General features: G+C 32.9%; 2 protein-coding genes across 5 annotated transcripts; both read left to right on the top strand.

Annotated features, from left to right (window-relative positions):
• Positions 1-774: 774 nt before the first annotated feature.
• Positions 775-4,529, top strand: LOC133703467 (uncharacterized). The gene is made up of 5 exons (XM_062128005.1): positions 775-932; positions 1,820-2,112; positions 2,205-2,327; positions 2,457-2,747; positions 4,099-4,529. The coding sequence occupies exons 2-5, from the start codon at positions 1,849-1,851 to the stop codon at positions 4,300-4,302; spliced, it is 882 nt and encodes a 293-aa protein (XP_061983989.1). The 5' UTR covers positions 775-932; positions 1,820-1,848; the 3' UTR covers positions 4,303-4,529.
• A 4,031-nt stretch (positions 4,530-8,560) lies between these two features.
• On the top strand, positions 8,561-13,723 carry LOC133702941 (ADP-ribosylation factor GTPase-activating protein AGD5-like). Of its 4 annotated transcripts, none has more exons than XM_062127282.1 (11): positions 8,561-8,832; positions 9,826-9,884; positions 10,059-10,149; positions 10,294-10,348; positions 10,439-10,529; positions 10,613-10,892; positions 11,493-11,706; positions 11,816-11,955; positions 12,424-12,660; positions 12,746-12,804; positions 13,399-13,723. In XM_062127282.1, exons 1-11 carry the CDS (start codon positions 8,782-8,784, stop codon positions 13,547-13,549), a joined length of 1,428 nt encoding a protein of 475 aa, XP_061983266.1. In that variant the 5' UTR covers positions 8,561-8,781; the 3' UTR covers positions 13,550-13,723. The 4 variants fall into 4 exon arrangements, with proteins under 4 accessions (XP_061983266.1, XP_061983267.1, XP_061983265.1 ...); XM_062127283.1 differs by having other exon boundaries at positions 9,826-9,888; XM_062127281.1 differs by lacking the exon at positions 8,561-8,832 and adding an exon at positions 9,598-9,711.
• The last annotated feature ends 6,928 nt before the right edge of the window (positions 13,724-20,651 follow it).

Here is a 20,651-nt window from a genome sequence, read left to right as displayed (position 1 = left end):
GCTTAAGATTTTTCTCTCCTACTTGTATCTTTTTTTTTCTTTAAAATAAGTTAGAGAATAACTAATAACTATATTACTGGTTACTTTCTAAGCATTATAAAATCTCTCGTGATTTGTACTAAGTTTAACATCTTTTTTAATTAAAATAATATTATTTTAAAAAAAATTAAATCATACCTTGGGTTGATCCCGAACATGTGAATCAACTTATAAAATCCATCAAATTTATGTTTTAAAATGTGTTTAAAATTATTTTTAAATGATTTTTAAAATCGTGTTTAGCATGAAAAAATATTAAATTAATATTTTTAATGTTTTTGAATGGTTTTGATGGGATAATATTAAGAATAATTACAAAAATATTTTAATATATTTTGAAACTAAAAAATATTTTAAAAATTTTCATCACCACAGTCCCAAATAAAAACTAAATTATGGCTCAACAACCGTAGGTTGACTAACAGTTACGTCTTAGACGATCCACCAGTCCTCTTTAATTCCCAGTTTCCTTTGAAACAGGTCCTTAGCCCTTCTTCACCACAGAAAGATAAAAACAAAAATAGTGAAAACGAAAGAAATCTCTCCCGTTTGTCCCTTTTATCGCAAATCAAATAAACAAGAGAACATGGACTCGCAGACTGCTAGGTGTCGAGAACTGACTGGAGGCAAAATCTTGATCTTGATTGGCCTTATTTATTACTTCCCATCACGCTCTAGGTTGGTGAAATAATTAAAGAAACAAAACGTGGATTTTTTTTAACCGGTCATGTGATCATTCGCTTGGAACAGTGCTTTATGGTTTAGTTTAACTCCAATCATTGTATCTTCAAAAATATATAGCGGGTTCTCTTACAGTATCCCAGAGAAGCAGGAAAAGAAGACTAAAAAACTCAATCAAGAAAATCTCAGTCTCACTTCATCTTCTTGGTCCTGTAAGTGTTTCTTTTTTCTACGTTAAAGAAACCTCACAAACTTTATATTGTTCAGTTCTCTTAAGATTACACTGAGGTTGGTATCTTCTTGAAATGGTTGCTTTGGTTCTTACTAGAATGTAGCTTATGGTTTGATTAAGAGGATTAGATTGCTGCGGCATCATGGGATTAATCAGTATTTGCGCACCATGACATTTTATACCTGCCATTATTGATGACCCTGAAAATGTTAACTTAAAAATGTTGATACATGTGCCTATTTGCATCTGCATATATGTGCATGCGTATGCATTACTGCCACAGTTATAGATTGATTAAGTTCCCAATATATCTCTGAATTCATTATCTCAAAAAGAACATACAAGTGAGCCAAACTTTGGTAATTGTGTTGGATTATTGCTTTGTTTTTTAAAGGATTTTTTTTCGTGACGGGCTTCATTTGCTCCTAAAATTTTGTTCGTGTATTAGATAGCTGAATTTTTCTTCTAAAACTAGAGGATTGCATTTCGGTTGTGCCATCATTGGCAAATCTGTAACTTTTTACTGTAAATCTTGATACTTGTGTTCCTATTTACATGTGCACATATGCACGGACATGTATGTTACCCTAAGTTTGATGCATCAGTAAAGTTCACACATTTATCATCCACTGATATATCCTAAATTGATGTTTTCCAGTTGCAGATCTGAGTGTGCAGTATAGAGGAATAGTAGTTGATTGCTTCTGCTATCATCATTTGCCACCTTGCAATTGTTTTAGAATTTAACTTATTTTTTCTCCTTTTATTATCTGACTTTGATCTGTTAAAGCAGCATTTGCTGCATTTATTCCTACCACTGAGAACTGGTAATAAAGGTTCTGATGATTTGCTGATGTTCTTTTGTAGATTTTTGCTTCTCAGTTAGCTGTTTAATTATGGATTTCAGCAATATGGATCGTGGACAGATTACCCTATTAGGGTGCGCGCTCTGTGTGCTGCTTACACTGCTCTTTACAGTGCAGCTCCTATCTCAGCATCTGTTTTACTGGAAAAATCCAAAGGAACAGAGGGCCATAATAATTATTATCCTAATGGCTCCCATATATGCTGTTGATTCCTTTGTGGGTTTGTTGAATTTCCAGGGGAGTGAAGCATTCTTCACGTTTTTGGATTCAGTTAAGGAATGTTATGAGGCCTTGGTGAGTTTTCAATGCAATAATTGTGATTTAACTTTGTTTTGTGGCTCCTTTGGCTTATGAAATCAGTTCTAGTTTCTCATTTCTACTTGCAGGTAATTGCCAAGTTCTTGTCATTGTTGTATAGTTACCTGAAAATATCCATTAGCAAAAATATTGTGCCTGATGAGGTCAAAGGAAGAGAAATTCACCATGCCTTCCCAATGACACTTTTTGTGGTATGGAAATGATTTCTGCAGATTCTTTCCCGTTTATAATTTATAATATATAACAGTTACATGAGAGGAATGCTACCATTGACTTGTCTATCCAAGTTTTTAAGCACATTACGTTTTTATAAAATGCAGCCTCACACAGTGCGGCTAGACCACCATAATTTAGTAGTGCTCAAACACTGGACATGGCAATTTGTCATCATTCGCCCAACATGTTCGATCTTGATGATAACGCTGCAAATGCTTGGCATTTACCCCAATTGGTTGAGTTGGACATTCACCATTATCCTCAACATTTCCGTTTCACTGGCTTTGTATTCTCTGCTAGTGTTTTACCATGTATTTGCAAAAGAGTTGGCACCACACAAGCCTCTTGCAAAGTTCTTATGCATCAAAGGGGTTGTCTTCTTTTGCTTTTGGCAGGTAAGTATCCTTCCCGTACTCATTCTGCTTCCTGTTCATCTTTTCTCTCTCCCTCCTGCCTTTGATGTGCAAAGGGTGGGTGTGTGTTGAACTTTTGGAACAAGATTCATGCTTGGATGATCTGATGCATGGATAAAGAAGGGATCAGAAGGATCAATGGTTAAAAAGGACATGTTTGGAAGGGTAGTATTTTTGTTAGTACTTGTTGAATCAGTACTGTCCTCCATTGGAGAATTTTGCGAAAGCTTGGTTTTAGAGTTTCATACGCTCTGATACCATGAAAACTAGATGATGAAAAAGAATGAAGAGTAGTTTTATTTATTTTTCATGTCTCTGTAGTGTTTACATCAAGTATATATATACAAACGTGTGCCTAGGAAGTAGGAGAGTCCAACTCAATCAGTTCATCTACACCAGCTGGAATTGTAGCTTGACTTCAACAGCAGATCAACATCTCCTTATCAGATCAACTTCAGCTTATCTTCTCAACACAAACCAAGCCCTCAAGGGCTCCGAGGGCACAAAAGGAGACTTAACAACCTGAAGCAAACCAACCAAATCTCCCTCATCCCCGATAGGATAGACAAAAGGAGAATATCTAGGTTAATCCGATCAAAGGAATTTTACAATCTTTGAAGATTTTGGCACCTTGTGCAAATATCATTTTCACGATTTATTTAAGAAGAAAATAGGTGGGCCTCTGCAAGTCACTTAAAACAGAACCATTCTAACGGGAAGCTACTCTATATGCTAGCTAAATCTTTTGCTTTGAGATGGTTCGGATTCAAGTTTTATTGGGATATTTGGTGTGAGTGGTTCAGATTTTAATTGGCTCGAATATATCAGATTAGTGCTTTCGATATGGATAAGTTACTGAAAAAAGATGGCTGTGGCTTGTTTGCTTGTGCCTTTAAATTTGAGATCAGGGCCATGCATATTTGATTAAATTCCATTCGGAGATTCTTCAAAATCCTTGAAATAGAGCTGTGCAGCATACCTAATGCATTTTGTAGTTTTGATGGGCCTATAGAATGCCTTCGGGAAACTCATTGTAAATGCTTTTCAAATCACCGCTAATCATTTGGACTGTCTAATCAGAGTTCCAGAACTGGGGAAGTGGGTTAACTTGTTCTCTAGAACAGATCAGGAGGTTATAGCTGTGGCTATAAATGTCTAAATAGATGTAGGTTTTTGTGTAGAATGTATGTGCATCTCCAGATCACAGAGGATTGCAAGTTCCTTCTGCCTCTCCCTTTCCCTGCTTTATTCATGGTGTCCTTTCATCTGTGTTATTTAATAGCACATGGATGCCATCACTTGTCCATGAAGGCCCTTTTTTTACCATGTGCAGGGAATAGTGCTTGAGATGCTTGTTTCGATGGGCATCATTCGGCCTAATCATTTTTGGTTGGATGTGGAGCACCTTGAAGAAGCTTATCAGAATGTCTTGGTAATTTTGGAGATGGTTGTCTTCTCTGTTCTCCAACGGTATGCATACCATGTTGCACCTTATAGTGGAGAAGTTGATGCAAAGATGCTTAAGAAAAGAGAATGATATGACCGGAATTCTAGACCATGGAGGGGACGTGGCACTACACATGCTAGGAAATGCACTTCCATAGGTCTGCTCTATACTTTTATGGAGTATGAGGTGTCTACCTTTGTTAATTCTATTGTGCCCTTTTTTCACCCTTTTCTCTCATGGCAATGTTGCTGTGTTGTCTATTATGGACAAATTTGCTCATTATCAGAAATAAAGTTTTCTTCTGCCTACCACATAAACTAATTCTAGTAAAACGTCGATATTGTATCTGGTCTCACATGCTTTCTTGGTTCTCTTGAATGCAATAAAACTTCGAGACAGTCTGCGAGTAGGTTTGTTTGAAAGCGAGGTTGACAACAGAGATGAAAATGGGCACTTTGATTTATTCAAACTTGTACTATAACAAACTCATTGGGCACCTGGGACTTGCCAGTTTATCTTAATTTCAATAATTGATCTGTTGAAACTTTTCAGATGGTACAAGATTCTTAGCTGTAGACAGCTTCTCAAAACCAAAATTGGCTTTGATTTCTGAGCTAATACTGGTTGGAAACATCGTGAAGGATTTCTATTTGAGATTGTTGGAACCTAGACAAGAGCAGTTGGAAAAAGGCTACTGTTGGTCTTCTTCCTTATGGACTTGAATCCTGCCTGCAATACTCGGCAAATATTGGATATAGAATTGCAGTTGAGCTTCCGGCACCATGTCTTGTGACAGACAATTAGACACTTCTTGGAGAACTCTGACCCCTCTTTTTTGGGTTCAGAAAGACAAAAATTACACCTGGAGCTCAAGAAACCTCCATTACAGTGTCATCTGACACAAGTCATCTAACAACTTCCATGGCGTTCAAATTGCCCATCAAGGTGGGGTTCTTCTGAACTTTCAAAGCATATTGTTTATACCATCGAATTATCACAGCACAGCTCTAGTTTTTTTCTCTCTTACAAGTCTATGATTGAATATTCTAATCTGAATACTATGGAATGATTGTTCTGTTGAACCAGTACCGATAACATATTATTGTTTTGTAATTGAAGTCAATTCTGAAGTGGCATAATTCCTAACAGCTAGCGATGGTGGCCCAGATAAACCAATTGACTCATGCTCAAGTGTACATTATGCATATGTAAGCTCAAGCTTATCTTAATGAGGGTGGTTTAGTCTGGTTGAGCTTGTGATTTCAGGTCTAGTTGAAGCTGCCTTGACTAATGGCGTAGCCCTAGCTAGTGCTAAGAACATTATGCATCTCACTCATTTTCATTTTCTTCTGTGCTAATTGACGGTAGTTGAACAGAGGTAACAAAATCAAGAAAAAAATGGTTTGATAAGGCCTGCGGGCATTGATGGGCAAATATTCAATCAACTTTTTGTGATTCGAAGTTTTGTCCATTTACAACAACTTTTTTTTCCAATTCTGCACACAGTAAGTTGTAACATACAAACGAAAATCCAGAATGTGATAGCTGACACCAAGATCTTTCTTTCGGCTTTGGGTTTTCAAGAACAGAGCTTGGAAGGGAGCCGGCAACTTGTCCACATAATTCACATTTGCATTATTAATGGAAAATCTAATTAGAATCCAATCAGTAGGATTTGATCTATCTAATGTCCATCAAGGGTTACAATATAATTCTGTAGATCATTAGAGAAAATGGACAATCGCAATTTGTCAAAAAGATGATGATTTCCACTCAACTTTGTGTTGAATGGCTACCAAGGTTGCGGTCCTAGTTGGAAAAAAGATTTGAGTTATTGAGCTGTCGGGTTAATTTATAAATTGCCGGGTCAAATCAAATCTATTATTTTTATCCAAAACAACATTATTATAATCTTTTTATTTGTTTTTTAGTATTTATCGTGGTCGAGCCTGAATAAAATTTAGTCAAGTTAATTAAATCATAAATTAATATTAACTTAATTTAATTAAATAAAAAATTTTAAAACATCATTGTTATAGTTATTTTACCCTTAAATGGCTATAAAACAAATCTATTGTTTTATCCAAATCAATATTATTATAACTATTTTAATTTTTTAGTATTTACCGTCATCAAATCTAAATAAAATTTAGTTAAATTAATTAAATTATAAATCAACTCGATAGAGTCAACCAAATTATCAGATTAGATTTTTTAAAACAATCCATGGTGCCGACTCAGGGAAAATGGACAATTGCAATTTGTAAAAAAAAAAAAAATGATGATTTCCAAGCGACTTTGTGTTGAACGGTGACCGTAAGGGGTTGGATACAAACAACAAATAGGGTTATTGGATTGGTTTGGCCTGATTTTTTTTCGTATAAATGATAGGTATATATGTCCACATGAGGTTTTTTTTATTTTTAAAATAATGTCATTTCTTCTATTTTAAAAAAAATATATTATTTAAAAAAATATTAAATTGATATTTTTAAATATTTATTATTGTTTTAATATATCAATGTTAAAAATAAAAAAAAAACATTTTTAATTAAAAAATAATTTTAAAAAACACCATGCACCGTCATGATAGGTATGATTGATTTCATTTTGATTCTCCATGGATACGGAGAAAGCTTGATATAATAATATAATGATAAGTTTAATTAAATGCTTAATTACATCTTCCATAATTCTTTCTTTCTATTTTGTCAATGTGAAGTTGAGAGATTAAGAAGGGTTTAGGCACACCAACCAGGGTAGTTCTTCACCATTCATGGCATTGGTTTCAACTTTCAACAATATTCTCCTACCATTTAATTTAAGTTGGAAAAAAAAAAACTAGAACGAAAGCAACCCTAAGAAGTTGCTATGCATGCGCATTCAAAATTTTAAAAAAAAATGAAAAGAAATATTGTTAATTAATAATTTACTAATGATTTATATTCTATCCACGCCGCACTAAAAAATATGATAGGATAAACGTAACAAGTCTACCCATAATTAGGTTGAACTAGTTAAAATTCAGTTTTATTTTAAAAAAAAAATTCAAAACGACATTTTCTTTTATTAATTGAGCCAACTTATTCAATTTTTAACTCATGCTTTCTGTCGAGTCATGAATCAAGTCAAATTTAATACATGTTTAATATTATAATGTATAATGTTTTTTTAAAACTGTTTTTTATTTGAAAATATATTAAAATAATTTCTTTATTTTTAATAACAGAACATCAAAATCATCATAAAATATTAAAAAAATATGAATTTAATATTTTTTCAAAGCAAACATATTTTTAAAATATATCCAAAAACAATTTTAAAAACAAAAACAAATGGTACCTTTAATAACTTTGATCTATGGATCAAAATGAATGATGCTAGGTAGCACCTCCAATCAATGGTGGGGAGAACTCGATACTCCTAATTAAGAAATCAAATTTGATAAAGATTTTAATTTTTCTATTATCAAATAACATGAAAGACCATTATTTTGGAGAGGAGGAGGTTGCTTGCAAGCATGGTTCCTCATCTTTCATTTTCGAAGAGCAAGAATAATGGCGGCGTCAAATTGCCACCCACCCAAGCGTGAACAAGCCACGTAAAAGAGAGCGGCCACCCTCTTGGATAAAATTGTGTTTGGTCCTTTAACAATTGACGTTTTGTCAATTCACCTCCTTAAACCTCTATCTTTTGTCAAATTTAAGCCTTTCCTAACCGTTTTTATTTACTGGAGAGGTGTTTGAAAGTGTAGTAACGATTGCTTCTCAAAGTGTTTTTTATTGAAAAACATAATAAAATAATATTTTTTATTTTTTTAAAAATAATCTTTGACATCAGCGTATTAAAATTATCCAAAAACATAAAAAAAATTAATTTTAAGCAAGAAAAATCTCAATTTTTCATGAAATATCGTTTAAAACGCAATTCACTTATATAAATATCAATGTAAACTTGGATAGGAATGGGGGGTGGGTTTTAGGTTTTTCATCCATGTCTTATATTCATTGGGTTCGATCTTATTGAGTTCATTTGATTTATGGATTTTTAATTATTAGTTTTTTATAATTATAATATAATAATTAATAGATTATATAAAAATAAATATTAATTCATGTTTATGTTAAATTTTAGCTAGCTCTAATGCGTATTGAATATAAATAATAAAAAAAATCAAATAAAAACTATAAATTCATTGTAAATCATAAGTAAGGCCCACAACTTAAAAGGGTCAAATTGTTAAGAAATAAAGTAGAAAGGCTGATTTAGAAACGTACTAGACATTGAGGGATTGTGTCCTCAAAAGTGGTTCGTTCCCATTTAACGCGTGCAAGGACACGCTGGTCTCCATTCAAAAACCGAAGCAAAGAGAAAGAGAGAGAAGATTCCCACTTTGGCTTCTCTTCTTCTTCTTCCATACCTTTCAACTTCCTTTCCCTGTACTGTCGGCCTTTGTTGGATTCTAAGCCGCCATACAAAGAAATAATCAGTTTTTCTCTGAGAGAAAGAGAAGTATAAGTTTTTGTTTCATTAGAGAGAGAGAGAGAGAGAGAGAGAGAGTGCAAAAACATGAATGAGAAGGCTAATGTTTCGAAAGAACTTAATGCAAAGCACAGAAAGGTCTCTTCTTTAGTTTCTTTTCTCTCTGTGTTGATGTTTTGCTTCTTTTTCTTTGTTCGGTTTGGAATTATAAGCTGTTTCTTAGATAAAGTCTCTTTCTTGTATTTGTTTTTTGATTCATTTTAGTAAAAGTTCATTTGGTTTGCTTATGTTTTACTAGATCTTAGGTGTCTTGGTAACTACAGGAAAGGCATAGTAATATTTAATATGTTTTTTTTTCATTGCACTTGTCTGAAATTACGTTCTTGTTCCACAATTTGAATTGGTTTTTCTTCAAATTATAAACATGGAATGGAATCTGTTTTGAGTTGTATTAGTTTCTTATGTATTTAGATTGTTTTTACATTGAATGTTTTGCTAATCATGTATGCTAAAAAAATGAGCCAATAAAGGAAGAAACTTTTTTAAAATTCATACCATAGCTGTCGAAGGTTTATGGTGGTGCGGAGGCTGACTAAAATTAAAGGGCCATGCTGTCTGTAACCAGACAAGTGTTGCTGAGTTGTTGGTTTCTGCACTATGGATTTTGTGCAATTAACACCTGTGGGGCTGTGTTTCATTTCTCTTTTTCTTTTTTTGTTAGATATCATATCCATGTTGTGTAGTATTTGGAATTAGTTGTAGTTTGCTGTACAGTTGTAGACTCTTATTTTATTGAAGTTGTTAGTGTTCTATCCACCTGCCTCATGCCATTAGCATGGAAGTCAATGATAATTTTTACAAATTAAAAAGGTTGATAAAAGTAAGATTAATAAAGTCAATGATAATTTTCGAAATATAATGTGGACTGTTCTCTGCAAAATCCAAAGCAAAGCTCTGCGATTGTTGCTTCAACTTCTCTTTCATAGCAGGCATTATGGCCTTACAGATAACTTTCTTGTAATTTCTAGTCTATATGATGTCATTAATTGATTGGATTGATTAACTCGGATTCTGTTTTCTTTAGCTTGTGATTTAAAATGAAATTCACTTTTGTGGTTATTTTGATTGCAGATACTGGAAAGCCTCCTTAAATTACCGGAGAATCGAGAGTGCGCTGACTGCAAAAGCAAGTAGGTATCTAAGCGCAATATATGTTGTGTATAAGAAATAATGCAGGTTTTCAAATTGCTGACCTTTTTCTTGTTACGCCAATGTTCCTATCAGGAACTGGCTTTTTAGTAGTATACTGCAATGTATGGGTTTGAGGATTTATGATTTGCAATGCTGTCTCATTTTCTATACAGAGGGCCTAGATGGGCTAGTGTGAATCTAGGAATCTTCATATGCATGCAGTGTTCAGGTATCCATAGGAGTCTTGGAGTACACATATCAAAGGTGGAGCATTTTATTCCATTAAAATCATGTATATCTTCTTCTTTTTTCAAGTGAAGAGTGATGACCATCCTGAGATTCAGTTTGCAACTATTCGCACATTCATCTACAATGTGCTTATTCAGCTCCTTTATGACCCTGACACAGGTTAGATCAGCCACTTTAGACACATGGCTTCCAGAGCAGATTGCATTTATCCAATGTAAGCATGATTTTAATTCTCTAAATTGTTTACCTTTTGATTTTTCCAAGTTGCATCTGAGATCAGGTTTTTGTTTCTTGTTTTCCACAGCTACGGGGAACGAGAGATCAAATAACTACTGGGAAGCAGAGTTGCCTCCTAATTATGACCGAGTTGGAATCGAGAATTTCATTCGAGCAAAGTATGACTTTGTCACACTGCTTTGTCCATATCATTAGTTTTCTACCTGATGTTGAACTTAAGGATGCTTATGTTATATGTTAGATATGAAGAGAAGAGATGGGTTCCTAGGGATGGAAAAGCCAAATCACCTTCGAGGGGGAGTGGAGAGGGGACCTCAATTTATAGACCAGAACCAAGAAGTAGTGGGCATGGCCGAATGAATGGCACTAACCATGGTTCTGAGGAGAGAAGAATTACTCGTCCACCCATTACAAATGACAGTAGTCCTGCTTCGAGAAGTTCCACTCCGGCGCCTCTTAAAGCTTCCACACCACTGCCTGTTAAAGCATCCACTCCAATGCCTGTTAAAGCATCTCAACCGGTAGATACATTTTTGCTTCCTCATGCCTTTTTTTCACATGCAACATTCCATTTCCCTTCTCCCTTCCAGTACCATTTTAATTTAAGTATATATATAACCAAACAAGGGAAAATCATAATACACAAATGTCAAAGTATTTATAGCGTGCATATATTTTGCTATGCATGTCCATACTGTTAAAAGTTTTGTACAATAATTAAAATTGATGCAAGTTGTTAAACTGGGGTTGCATTTCTTTTATTATTATTATTTGAGTGCTGAGAATGTAGGGACATTTTGCAGACGTATTGGGAAACAACTATTTTGTCCAATTTCTTGAGATCTCTTGAAAACATAGAAAGATAAAAAAAAAAATTAGGAAGATAATTTGTATTGATTATCAACTGATTATTAGAGTTCTGAACAGTTGATTCCATTTGGGGTTTAATTGAAGAACCATTTGATTGTTAGAGGTCTGACCAATCAATTGCAGTAGAGTTAGAGAGGAATGGCTTATCGTGCTTTTCCTTGTGTGTCATCATGTGTGTTTAACATGCACGGTAATGTGTTGCTTTGGCTGCTAGCCCTGCATACAACTAAACCAACAGACTGTGCAAACAGGTGGCACGTGATACCAAACCACAAGAACCTGTGCGGAAGTCAGAACCAGCAGCCCCAAAAGTTGAATTAGAAAAGGAAGAAAGTGCATCCAAAGTTGTAACACCGCCAAAAGTTGATTATGCAACTGAACTTTTTAATTTGCTTTGCATGGATGATTCTAGGGGGAGTAATTCCACGACTCCTGCTCATGATATTGGATGGACCGGTTTAAAAGGTGAGTTTTTGCTCCTAATAATTTTATAAAAGAAATTATTGACATTGAGATGCTCTTTTCCCATTTTTTCCTGGTTTCCCAGTTCCATAATTGTCAAAGAATCTTGCAGCTGCTGAAGCAAAATCAACACCAGAGAGAAGTGGTACATCAAATTTTATTGAAAGCATGACACAACCAAACTCAACTTCACCTCCTTTAGAGAAACCCCTAAAGGATTCAACTAATGATCCTATGAACCTCTTCAACAAGGTATGTATTGTGAAAAAAATGTCTGCATTGAAAATTTTTAGAAGCATGATTAAATGTGGACAGGGTATTGTGGAACAAAAAAGATTCAATTCAGTGATCATATGATAAAAAGTTGTGAAGAGCTGTGTGTGAGTGTGAGTGTCCATCACAAAGCTATCATGGCAGAGGATTATAAGCAACACTATTTTTTGGTCATCTATGGCATATATGTTAGCTTCCCAATTGGCTGTTCTGGCTAGAAAATGGGGGTGAAGGCGTCTTTGTAATTTTTTGTTAAGACAGATCGCTAGTAAAGTTTCAGTGTCCATAGTTTTCTATCATTTGATAAAATGGAGTATGGAAAGTGGCATTATGGCATCTTTGATGCACAACAGTCCATTTGTGCCATTTGTAATTTTCATCTAGTCCTTTGCTTGCGTAAAAGAGATTCATGTTCATCTTACCATTTTGTTTGTGGATTATGCACAGTCCAGTATGGTTTCTCCATTTTCCGTCCCTCAACAGCAACTTGCAATGTTATCCCAACAACAACAATTCCACATGACTGCTGCAGCAAGGACTGGTGGTGGGTCCCAAACCGTTCCTGCCAATGCACATAGACCCATTTCCAATGGCATTCACTTACCTGCTCAGAATTGGGGAAGCTATGGCTATCAAGTTCCTGGGATGGTGATGCCAAGCACTTATCCACAGACATATATTCAGGTTGAGCTTTGAAGTGATTTCCCCACCCCATACCTTCTTATTTTAAAAGCTCAATCTCTCATCTATTATTGTTTTCTCGCACCAGATGGGAAGCGGCCACCAAACCTATTCAGCAGGGAATTCAATTAATTTTCCAATATCAAGGTAGACACTGAGGACTCTGGTGCGGGCATTTATTTATTGCTGAATTCTTTTTCAGTTTATAAATCCCAAGTATAGATCTTTCTGGGTTTGGTTCTTAGAACTTTATGTTTCCAAATTCAAGTTCTTAAGTTATTCTAAGTGATGAAATCAGCTAGTTCACAGTTTAGAGTTGACAGTCAACACTGAGAGTGGTCAAAACCTGAAGCAAAACAATCATGTTGCAACAGAATGAGGGTTATGCCCCTCGGTTGAAGTATCAGTGGCCCCATCTTTCATGGTTAAGAGATTGGAGAAGGAACACAACCTAATTCCCAACATGCGGTCTAGAATAGATTTTGGATTTGGTTACGAAGCATGCAATGCATTCCCTTGACTATCATAGCATTAAAATGTGGCTGTAAAGTTACCTTTCGCAAGTAGCCTGATGAAACTGGAAAGTCTTGAAAAACCTATCGTTGTAAAGCATGGATGTTGGCATTCTTTAATCTTTCATTCAAAGAAAATTGCCTGTTAAATGGGTCTGATACTTGCATGTTTTGTAAGGTCTGGTTTGCCTCGGACACTTGAAAATTAATTCTTGTGAATTATATGCAGCATGTATAGGCCAGGGTCAGTAGCTCCTATCAATGGCATGACAAGCTCTAATCCAACTATGCCTCCTCCAGCATTCCCTGTTGCTCCAACTCAGCCCGCAGGATATTTCGATCTCTCATCATTGGCACAAGGGATGTATACAAAGCGGTGATGGATTGCCTCCACATTCGTTCTCACATAAAATCTGTTAAATCATAGGAAAATTCTCTTTCGTATTACTTAGCATGAACTCTTTCAATTTCTTGTTGGGGGTCACTGCTTTGGTTTGTATTTATTTGTATTATTGTCATCATTGGTTTAGTAAAGTTGGTTTCATATTGAATAATTTGTTTTATGATCTCCTGCCATTTCTTACATCAAGGTTCCAAAACTCCTGCAGTTGGTTAACATGCTCGGATTTGGAATCATAAAGTAACCTACGGACTTGCGTACATGCTTGAATGGCACTCAACTCTGACAGGAACTTGAGCTTTCTACTTTCTAGTCGGTTTGGCTATGGAAACCTTTTTTTAAGAAATGGAAAGTGAATTTACAAGAAAAGTATGTTAGTCCTTTTTCTTTAAGGCTTCCATACTGGTTCCGGAGCATGTATTCCATTTCCAATCTGAAACTTCGTTCTCAAGAAAGACCGAGTCTTTGGCAAGCTCTGTGAGAGAGAAACAGAGAGTTTGACATGGGCTTCTGGGTCCATTTAACATCATGATCTCTGTCTCATTTCATCAATTATTTCATCCATCTACCCCACAGCCCGAGAGGCTAGTTCCATTAGTCTTGTTCTTCTTTCTCGTTTTCCACTCCATTTCCAGTTTTCCACACAGTTTCCATCTCTCCTCGATTCAAGGAGCTTGACAAGTTATCTAGGGTTTACAACTTGTATCACTTCTCACATACAAAACCGATCGACAATCTCTTCTGCCACACGGTATAGAGCCGAAAGCAGCACTCTCTTTTTCCTTTTTGTCTTTCGGATCGCTGCATGACTGCATCTTTTTTTATCATGTAGATTACTGCTAAACATCTGAAGACGTCATGGACATGGATCTCTTTAAATTCAGTACCATGCATGATCATGGTAATGAACGTTATATGGCAAAGAAATGTGTGACATAATGGGGCAAATAACACTACAAACATTTTCCCTTGAAGAAAACGAACTGCTGATTATAAAATCAGTTTTACCAGATCTAGCCATGCCCACAGCCTAATACACCACAATTTTTCAATTTTCATGCATAAATTTGATTTGTTAGATGTTAAATCATTTAGGTAAGTTGTTTATTATATAAGAATGCACAGATAAAAGAACACAAGATTTTCAGCTGTAGTAGTTAGCAAATCCTTGAATTTCTTGAAATTCTCAGCTAACCACATCTAAACTAATCATCCAATTAATTAGGTAACCTAATGATATATTTAGTAAAAAAATAACCTAGGATTTGACCCTAAATAAATGTACATGAAGAATGAAGAAGAAAGTTAAATTATCATCTTATCTTAAAAGCTCTAACTATTTTAATTAATTGTCTTGAGTGAAAATCATTTAAACTTAAAATTTATACTAACCCACCACTTTAACCTACGATTTAATCTAAATTTTTGTGTTTAATTTTATTAAATAGAATAAGAGTAGTGCGATTCAAATTCATGATCATTTAATTTTGTTATTATAACAAAAAAAACTATCTTAACACAAAAATTTTAAAAATATAATTTATATTATTACTTAACAGAGAATATGTCTCTTGACTATAGTAATTTACCAAAGTTATATTTTACCGAAAAACATCGTTGTAAAACTTGATCTGATCTACAACTTAATTCAAGTTACGAATTGAGCTAGTAAACCTTAAAATCACCAAGTCGGCCTATATCTATTAGGGTTGTTTTTAATAAAACAACATTTATTAGGATAAAAAGAAGAAGAAGATAAAAATGGTATTATTTAGAATAAAATATAAAAAAATTAAATTGATCATTTGAATTTTTACCGATCATTCAACTTCAAGCGAGTCAATCAAATTTTATCGAGTGTACTTATGAAAAGATTCAAAACCAAAACTAACATGGCTTAATCATCAGATCCGATCCGGGTTGGTTAACTAAACCAAGAAATATAAAAACTTTATATCTATTGGGGAAATAAAGGGAAAAAAAAAAAGTGAAGGCAGAATTCCTCCTTGTAGAATATCCAGACAGCAACTAGGAAGAAGATCGTATCCAGAGTTCCAGACAACCTCCCTCGAGAAGTTGGGTTTACAGCTGGCATCCACTCGAGAAAAGGGCGGTGCTTAGAGATTATAGATTTTGGACTTGACATTGAAAAAACACCAAACCGTTTCGTTATCCTTATTTCTCTATTACGTCATCGTTTCACTCGCTTTTGACCACCGAACCTCTCCTGTGTTTTCTTAACTATAGATCGTCATCGTCCCCATTAATCCACAATTCATGGAGATTAACACCCAAATATTAGAATAAGGTTCTAGCTGAGATAACTCCCCAAAACTAAATTAATCATGCTCTAACTATACCATCAACACCCTTCATTTTGTTAATTTTAGCTTAAATTAATAGAATTATCATAGGTGTATGTTTAGTATCATGATGTAATAATATTTTAAAATTATTATTTTTAATATTAGTATATCAAAATTATTAAAACAATATTAAAATATATTTTTAAAATATACTCAAATACAGTTCCAAATAATTTTATTATTATTATTAATATGGGTGTCCAAATCAGTTTGTACGTATCTTAACTAATCCATAGATCCTAAAATTAATAACCATGTAAACTTTAAGTGATCTTGAAATTTATAAAACTTAAACAGATAATTTATAAAAAAACAAAATTAAAACTTCACCAGTTGAATTATACCCTACAGTTACAAATAATTTACTTATTTTGAAAGTTTTCATGGCTACACTAAAATTAGACAAGCTACAATATCCTGGACATTTGGGGTATTCTACTCGTGTTTACAACGAAAGTCACTACATTTATCGAGACAGAACAACTCCTATGATTTTATAAGCTAGTCAACCATATCCTTTTGAAGAAAAAGACTTGCTCTCTCCAATTTGATGGACCGACCATTCATTCATCTTCACCTTGTCCACACGGCCATGCCATGCTTGTCCAATGGCCTTCTGAAACAACAATAAATTAGATTTGAATGGGTGGTTTTACATAAACTCACCATTGTTTTGTGTTTATTTTAAAAATTAATTTTTTATATTAAATATTTAAATAAAATCTGAAAATTATTAAATATTTTCAGATTTAAATAAGCTGTTTAATTAATTTTTTATATTTTAGATTATTTTAATATATTAAAGTCAAAAAATAATATTTTATTATATTTTAAAATTAAAAACGTTTTAAAAAACAAATCTTACTCCAAGTATATTACACAACACGAATATTCTAAACCCCAAGACGTGTAAGCACATGCATGGCTTTCCGATTCTATATATATATATATATATATATATATATATATATATGAGAATAACATATATATATATATATATATATATGTTATTCTCAAGTCAATATTCTTCAACAATCCTGTAAGTAAAGTAATATGTTATGAGAAAATAATATAATGTGCAATATTATAATAGCATTAGTGTTGCAATCGCATAGTTTTGCTATTATTAATAATAATAATTAATTAATCTTGTTTATGCTAAAACTATGATGCAAATGTGAGGTCACCATGAGATTATGTTTCTTATACCTTTTCAGTTTTTGGTCATATTGAATGGATGACATTCTTAGAACACTAATGACTTGGCCTAATTAAGTAGAAATTTAATAATTAATTGACAATTACAGAATTATAATGATTATGGGCATTGCATTTTGAAATCTTTCAAAGAAAATCTATAGGACCACCGTCCAATGTTTTGGTCACGTACGTGTGGAATTAATTACTTTACGAAGAAGGGCACGAGCAGCACTGTTATGAAGACCAAGCCGCCCGGAGATTGACATGTGTCATGGCTGGGGTCAAGTCTCATGAAAAATAGAGAGAATTTTTTAATATAATCTAAGCTAAAAACACAGAGTTGTAAGCATGGTCTTAAAAAAAAGAACTATAAGGTTATGTTTAATGTTGTATATTTATTTTATTTTATTTTATTTTATATAAAATTATTATAATTTTAAAAAAATCTCAGTATTGATATCATTTTAATATTATAACAAAAATTTCTTAAAATATTTTTAAAAAAATTATTATATTTTTACCCCTCATCTTACTTATTCTTAAATCAATAGTTTTATTAAATTGAATAATTCATTTTATATTAGTTTTTACATGGTTTAATATGACACTCAAGCTAAATAAAAATCTAACTTAATAAATTTTAAAATAAAACTGTTTAGTTGGATTTAATGATATTGTAAAAAACAAAGTTATTATTTTAATATTTTTTTAAGAAATAAAAATAAAAATAATTTTAAATATATTTATATTAAATCAATTAGTGAATGGGGGAATTCTACAATGGTTACGTGGGAGCGCAGGAAATTTCCGGGACAAGTGACTGACAGGACGTTATTTCAGTTTTATTTAGCAGATCAAACATTGATTGACTGTTCCTTTTAGTGGGACCCTCCCTGATCATTTCAGTTTTTATTCACAGATATTCCCGGCCATGGGCAATGAATATTGCTTGGATTTTATTTCTTCCTGTGTTTGACGTCAGAGGTAAGTGGATCCCTTTTTTCCGTGGATAGGATAGAATACGTTACATGGAGCCTGAAAGTCCTGTTATAAAAATTACATTAAATAATGAAAATAAAATTAGAGAAAATTTCTCTTTTTTTTTTTTTTTTTTGTTTAACGTGGATATCCAGGCCAGTTTACGCGCACCTCGACTAATCTCACGAGCCCTGAAGTTAACGACCATATAAACCTCCAGTTGCCATCATATGAGCAACTACAGGGCTCGAACCTGAGACCACAGATGGAGCAAATCTCTTGGTCCCAAGCTCTTATCACTGAGCCACCACTTAAATGGGTAAATTTTCTCCTTTTTTTTCTTTTTTTTTTAATTCTATATTACATGGAGGTAATTAGATTTTCGACTGTTATTTGCCTTTTATTTTATTTTATTTATTATATATTTTTAATCGTGGATGTTCGATTAGTTTACGTCCATCTTGACCAATTCTTAAAAAATTTAAAATTAACAACAATACAAGTTTCTAGTAAGTATAAGAGTTATCATACTTGAAATATCATTTATTTTATTATTTTCAAAGGAAAGCAACTTGTTATCAAAATCTTGTCCTCTATAATGAAAATCGTGTGGAGTGGGGAGGAAACTGCCGATTATTAATAGAGACAAAATTCTTTATCCCTTTCAAGATTACATTTCATGACTTAAAGTTGCCCACTATAAAATCAATTATTTATTCTCTTGACTATATATTACATCTCGTAATTAACTCTTTTATCCTTGCCCACTATATATTATAATCTATAGGCTTGAATATTGAGGAAATTATATTTTTATTTTATTTTATTTTATTATATCAATACATTAATATCATAAAAAAAACATTAAATTAATTCTTCCTAGCTAATCACGTGGACAAACACTAGCGTAGTAGTGGACAGGATCTCTAGCTTACTATGAAAGTCTTCATCCTTTCACGTGATTTTATATAATGATCGACCGACCATTTATCCCCACCTTATTATCACTCCAAAAATTACGTGCCACACAATTCTTCACTCTGTTTGGTCCATCTTGTGCACCTAGCCAGGTCTAGCCATGAGGTATTTGTAAGGACGGTTTGTAATTTATTTTTTTTAAGTGTTTTTTATTTTGAAATATATTAAAATAATATTTTTTTTATTTTTAATATCAACACATCAAAATAATTTTAAAAAAATAAAAATATTTTTTAAAAAAACACATTTAAAATAAAAATAAACATGATATTAATTATCAGAAAAAACTATACATTAACAGCTTGAAAAGACCCAGAATTAAATGTGGATTTGGCTTCATTAAGGTGCATGTCATCATCAACGAGAATGTTCATATGTCTATTCTAGCTTAGGTGGCAAGAACAGGAAAACATGTATGGCTGAGGATACAATCAGACACCATCGATGGCTTCCTATCTTTTTGCTGGATCTGGAGGTTACATGAACAGCTGCCTCTGTGAATTATTGTTTAGCTCGTGATTTAATCAAGATATTGTATATTAAGGGTATTTAAAAATGTGAAAACAGCTTTTTTTTAGGTATATTTTACTTAAAAATATATTAATATAATATTTTTTTATTTTAAAAAATTATTTTTGATATCGCACATTATAATTATAATTATAATGATTTGAAAATAATAAAAAATTAATTTTTAAAAAATATTTTAAAATATATAAACAAATGGCCTTGGTATAAAAGTCGAACCACGCTATACGTGTATTTATGATAATCACATGCATGATCATCTTTTAATGGCAGGTTAGGTCAAACATTTGCTAAGTTGACTTCAGGAGACTTGACCAATAAGAACGGTCCACGCATATAGATATAGCATGGAGGGAAATCTGCTTACGAGGTTAGATCGTAATTAAGAAAGTAAAATTGAATTATATATGTTTTTTTTTTCTTGCTAGAGGTTGCGCTGGCGATAGATATTTTCCTCGAGCTAATCTTTAATCTATCAAGATGATGTTTTTGTGAGATCAATGGGATTGATTGATTAATTAAACATTTTTAATTAAGACGTATTAAAGAAAGAAATATATACCATGGAGCATAATTAATTTTTATAATTAAGTCCCTGACCAAACAAGGGGAATTCTTGAATCCAAAACAAAGAGAAGGATTTCTTGAATATAAATATCATCTCATTTATTTATTTATTATATATTTCTTGAGAAATAAATTTTTTATATATAATCAGGGGTGGGATTTGATGTATTTCAATTAAAATAATATAATATTGTTATTTTATTTTTGTATTGATCATTTGAATCGATTTTGTCAAGTCAAATGAATAATTAAAAATCCTTTTGAGTCAATTGAGTTTTACTAAGTAAATATTTTATCTAGTTTAATAAAAATCTCAACATGACTTAAGTTTTGATTTCTAGATTTCTAGTAAACTTGTATAGATTAGTTGGATTTTTTTTTTATTTTTATCTGGGTATTCTCATATCCTTTTAAAGGATGAGACCAGTCCTGTTCGGGGTTCGTGGTTACCCCTCCCAATAACTA

The sequence above is a fragment of the Populus nigra genome, chromosome 9 (assembly GCF_951802175.1).
Source record: "Populus nigra chromosome 9, ddPopNigr1.1, whole genome shotgun sequence".
Classification (NCBI taxonomy): Eukaryota; Viridiplantae; Streptophyta; class Magnoliopsida; order Malpighiales; family Salicaceae; genus Populus; species Populus nigra.
The sequence above is the reverse complement of the archived record's forward strand: the minus strand, read 5'-3'. Positions and strand labels throughout refer to the sequence as shown.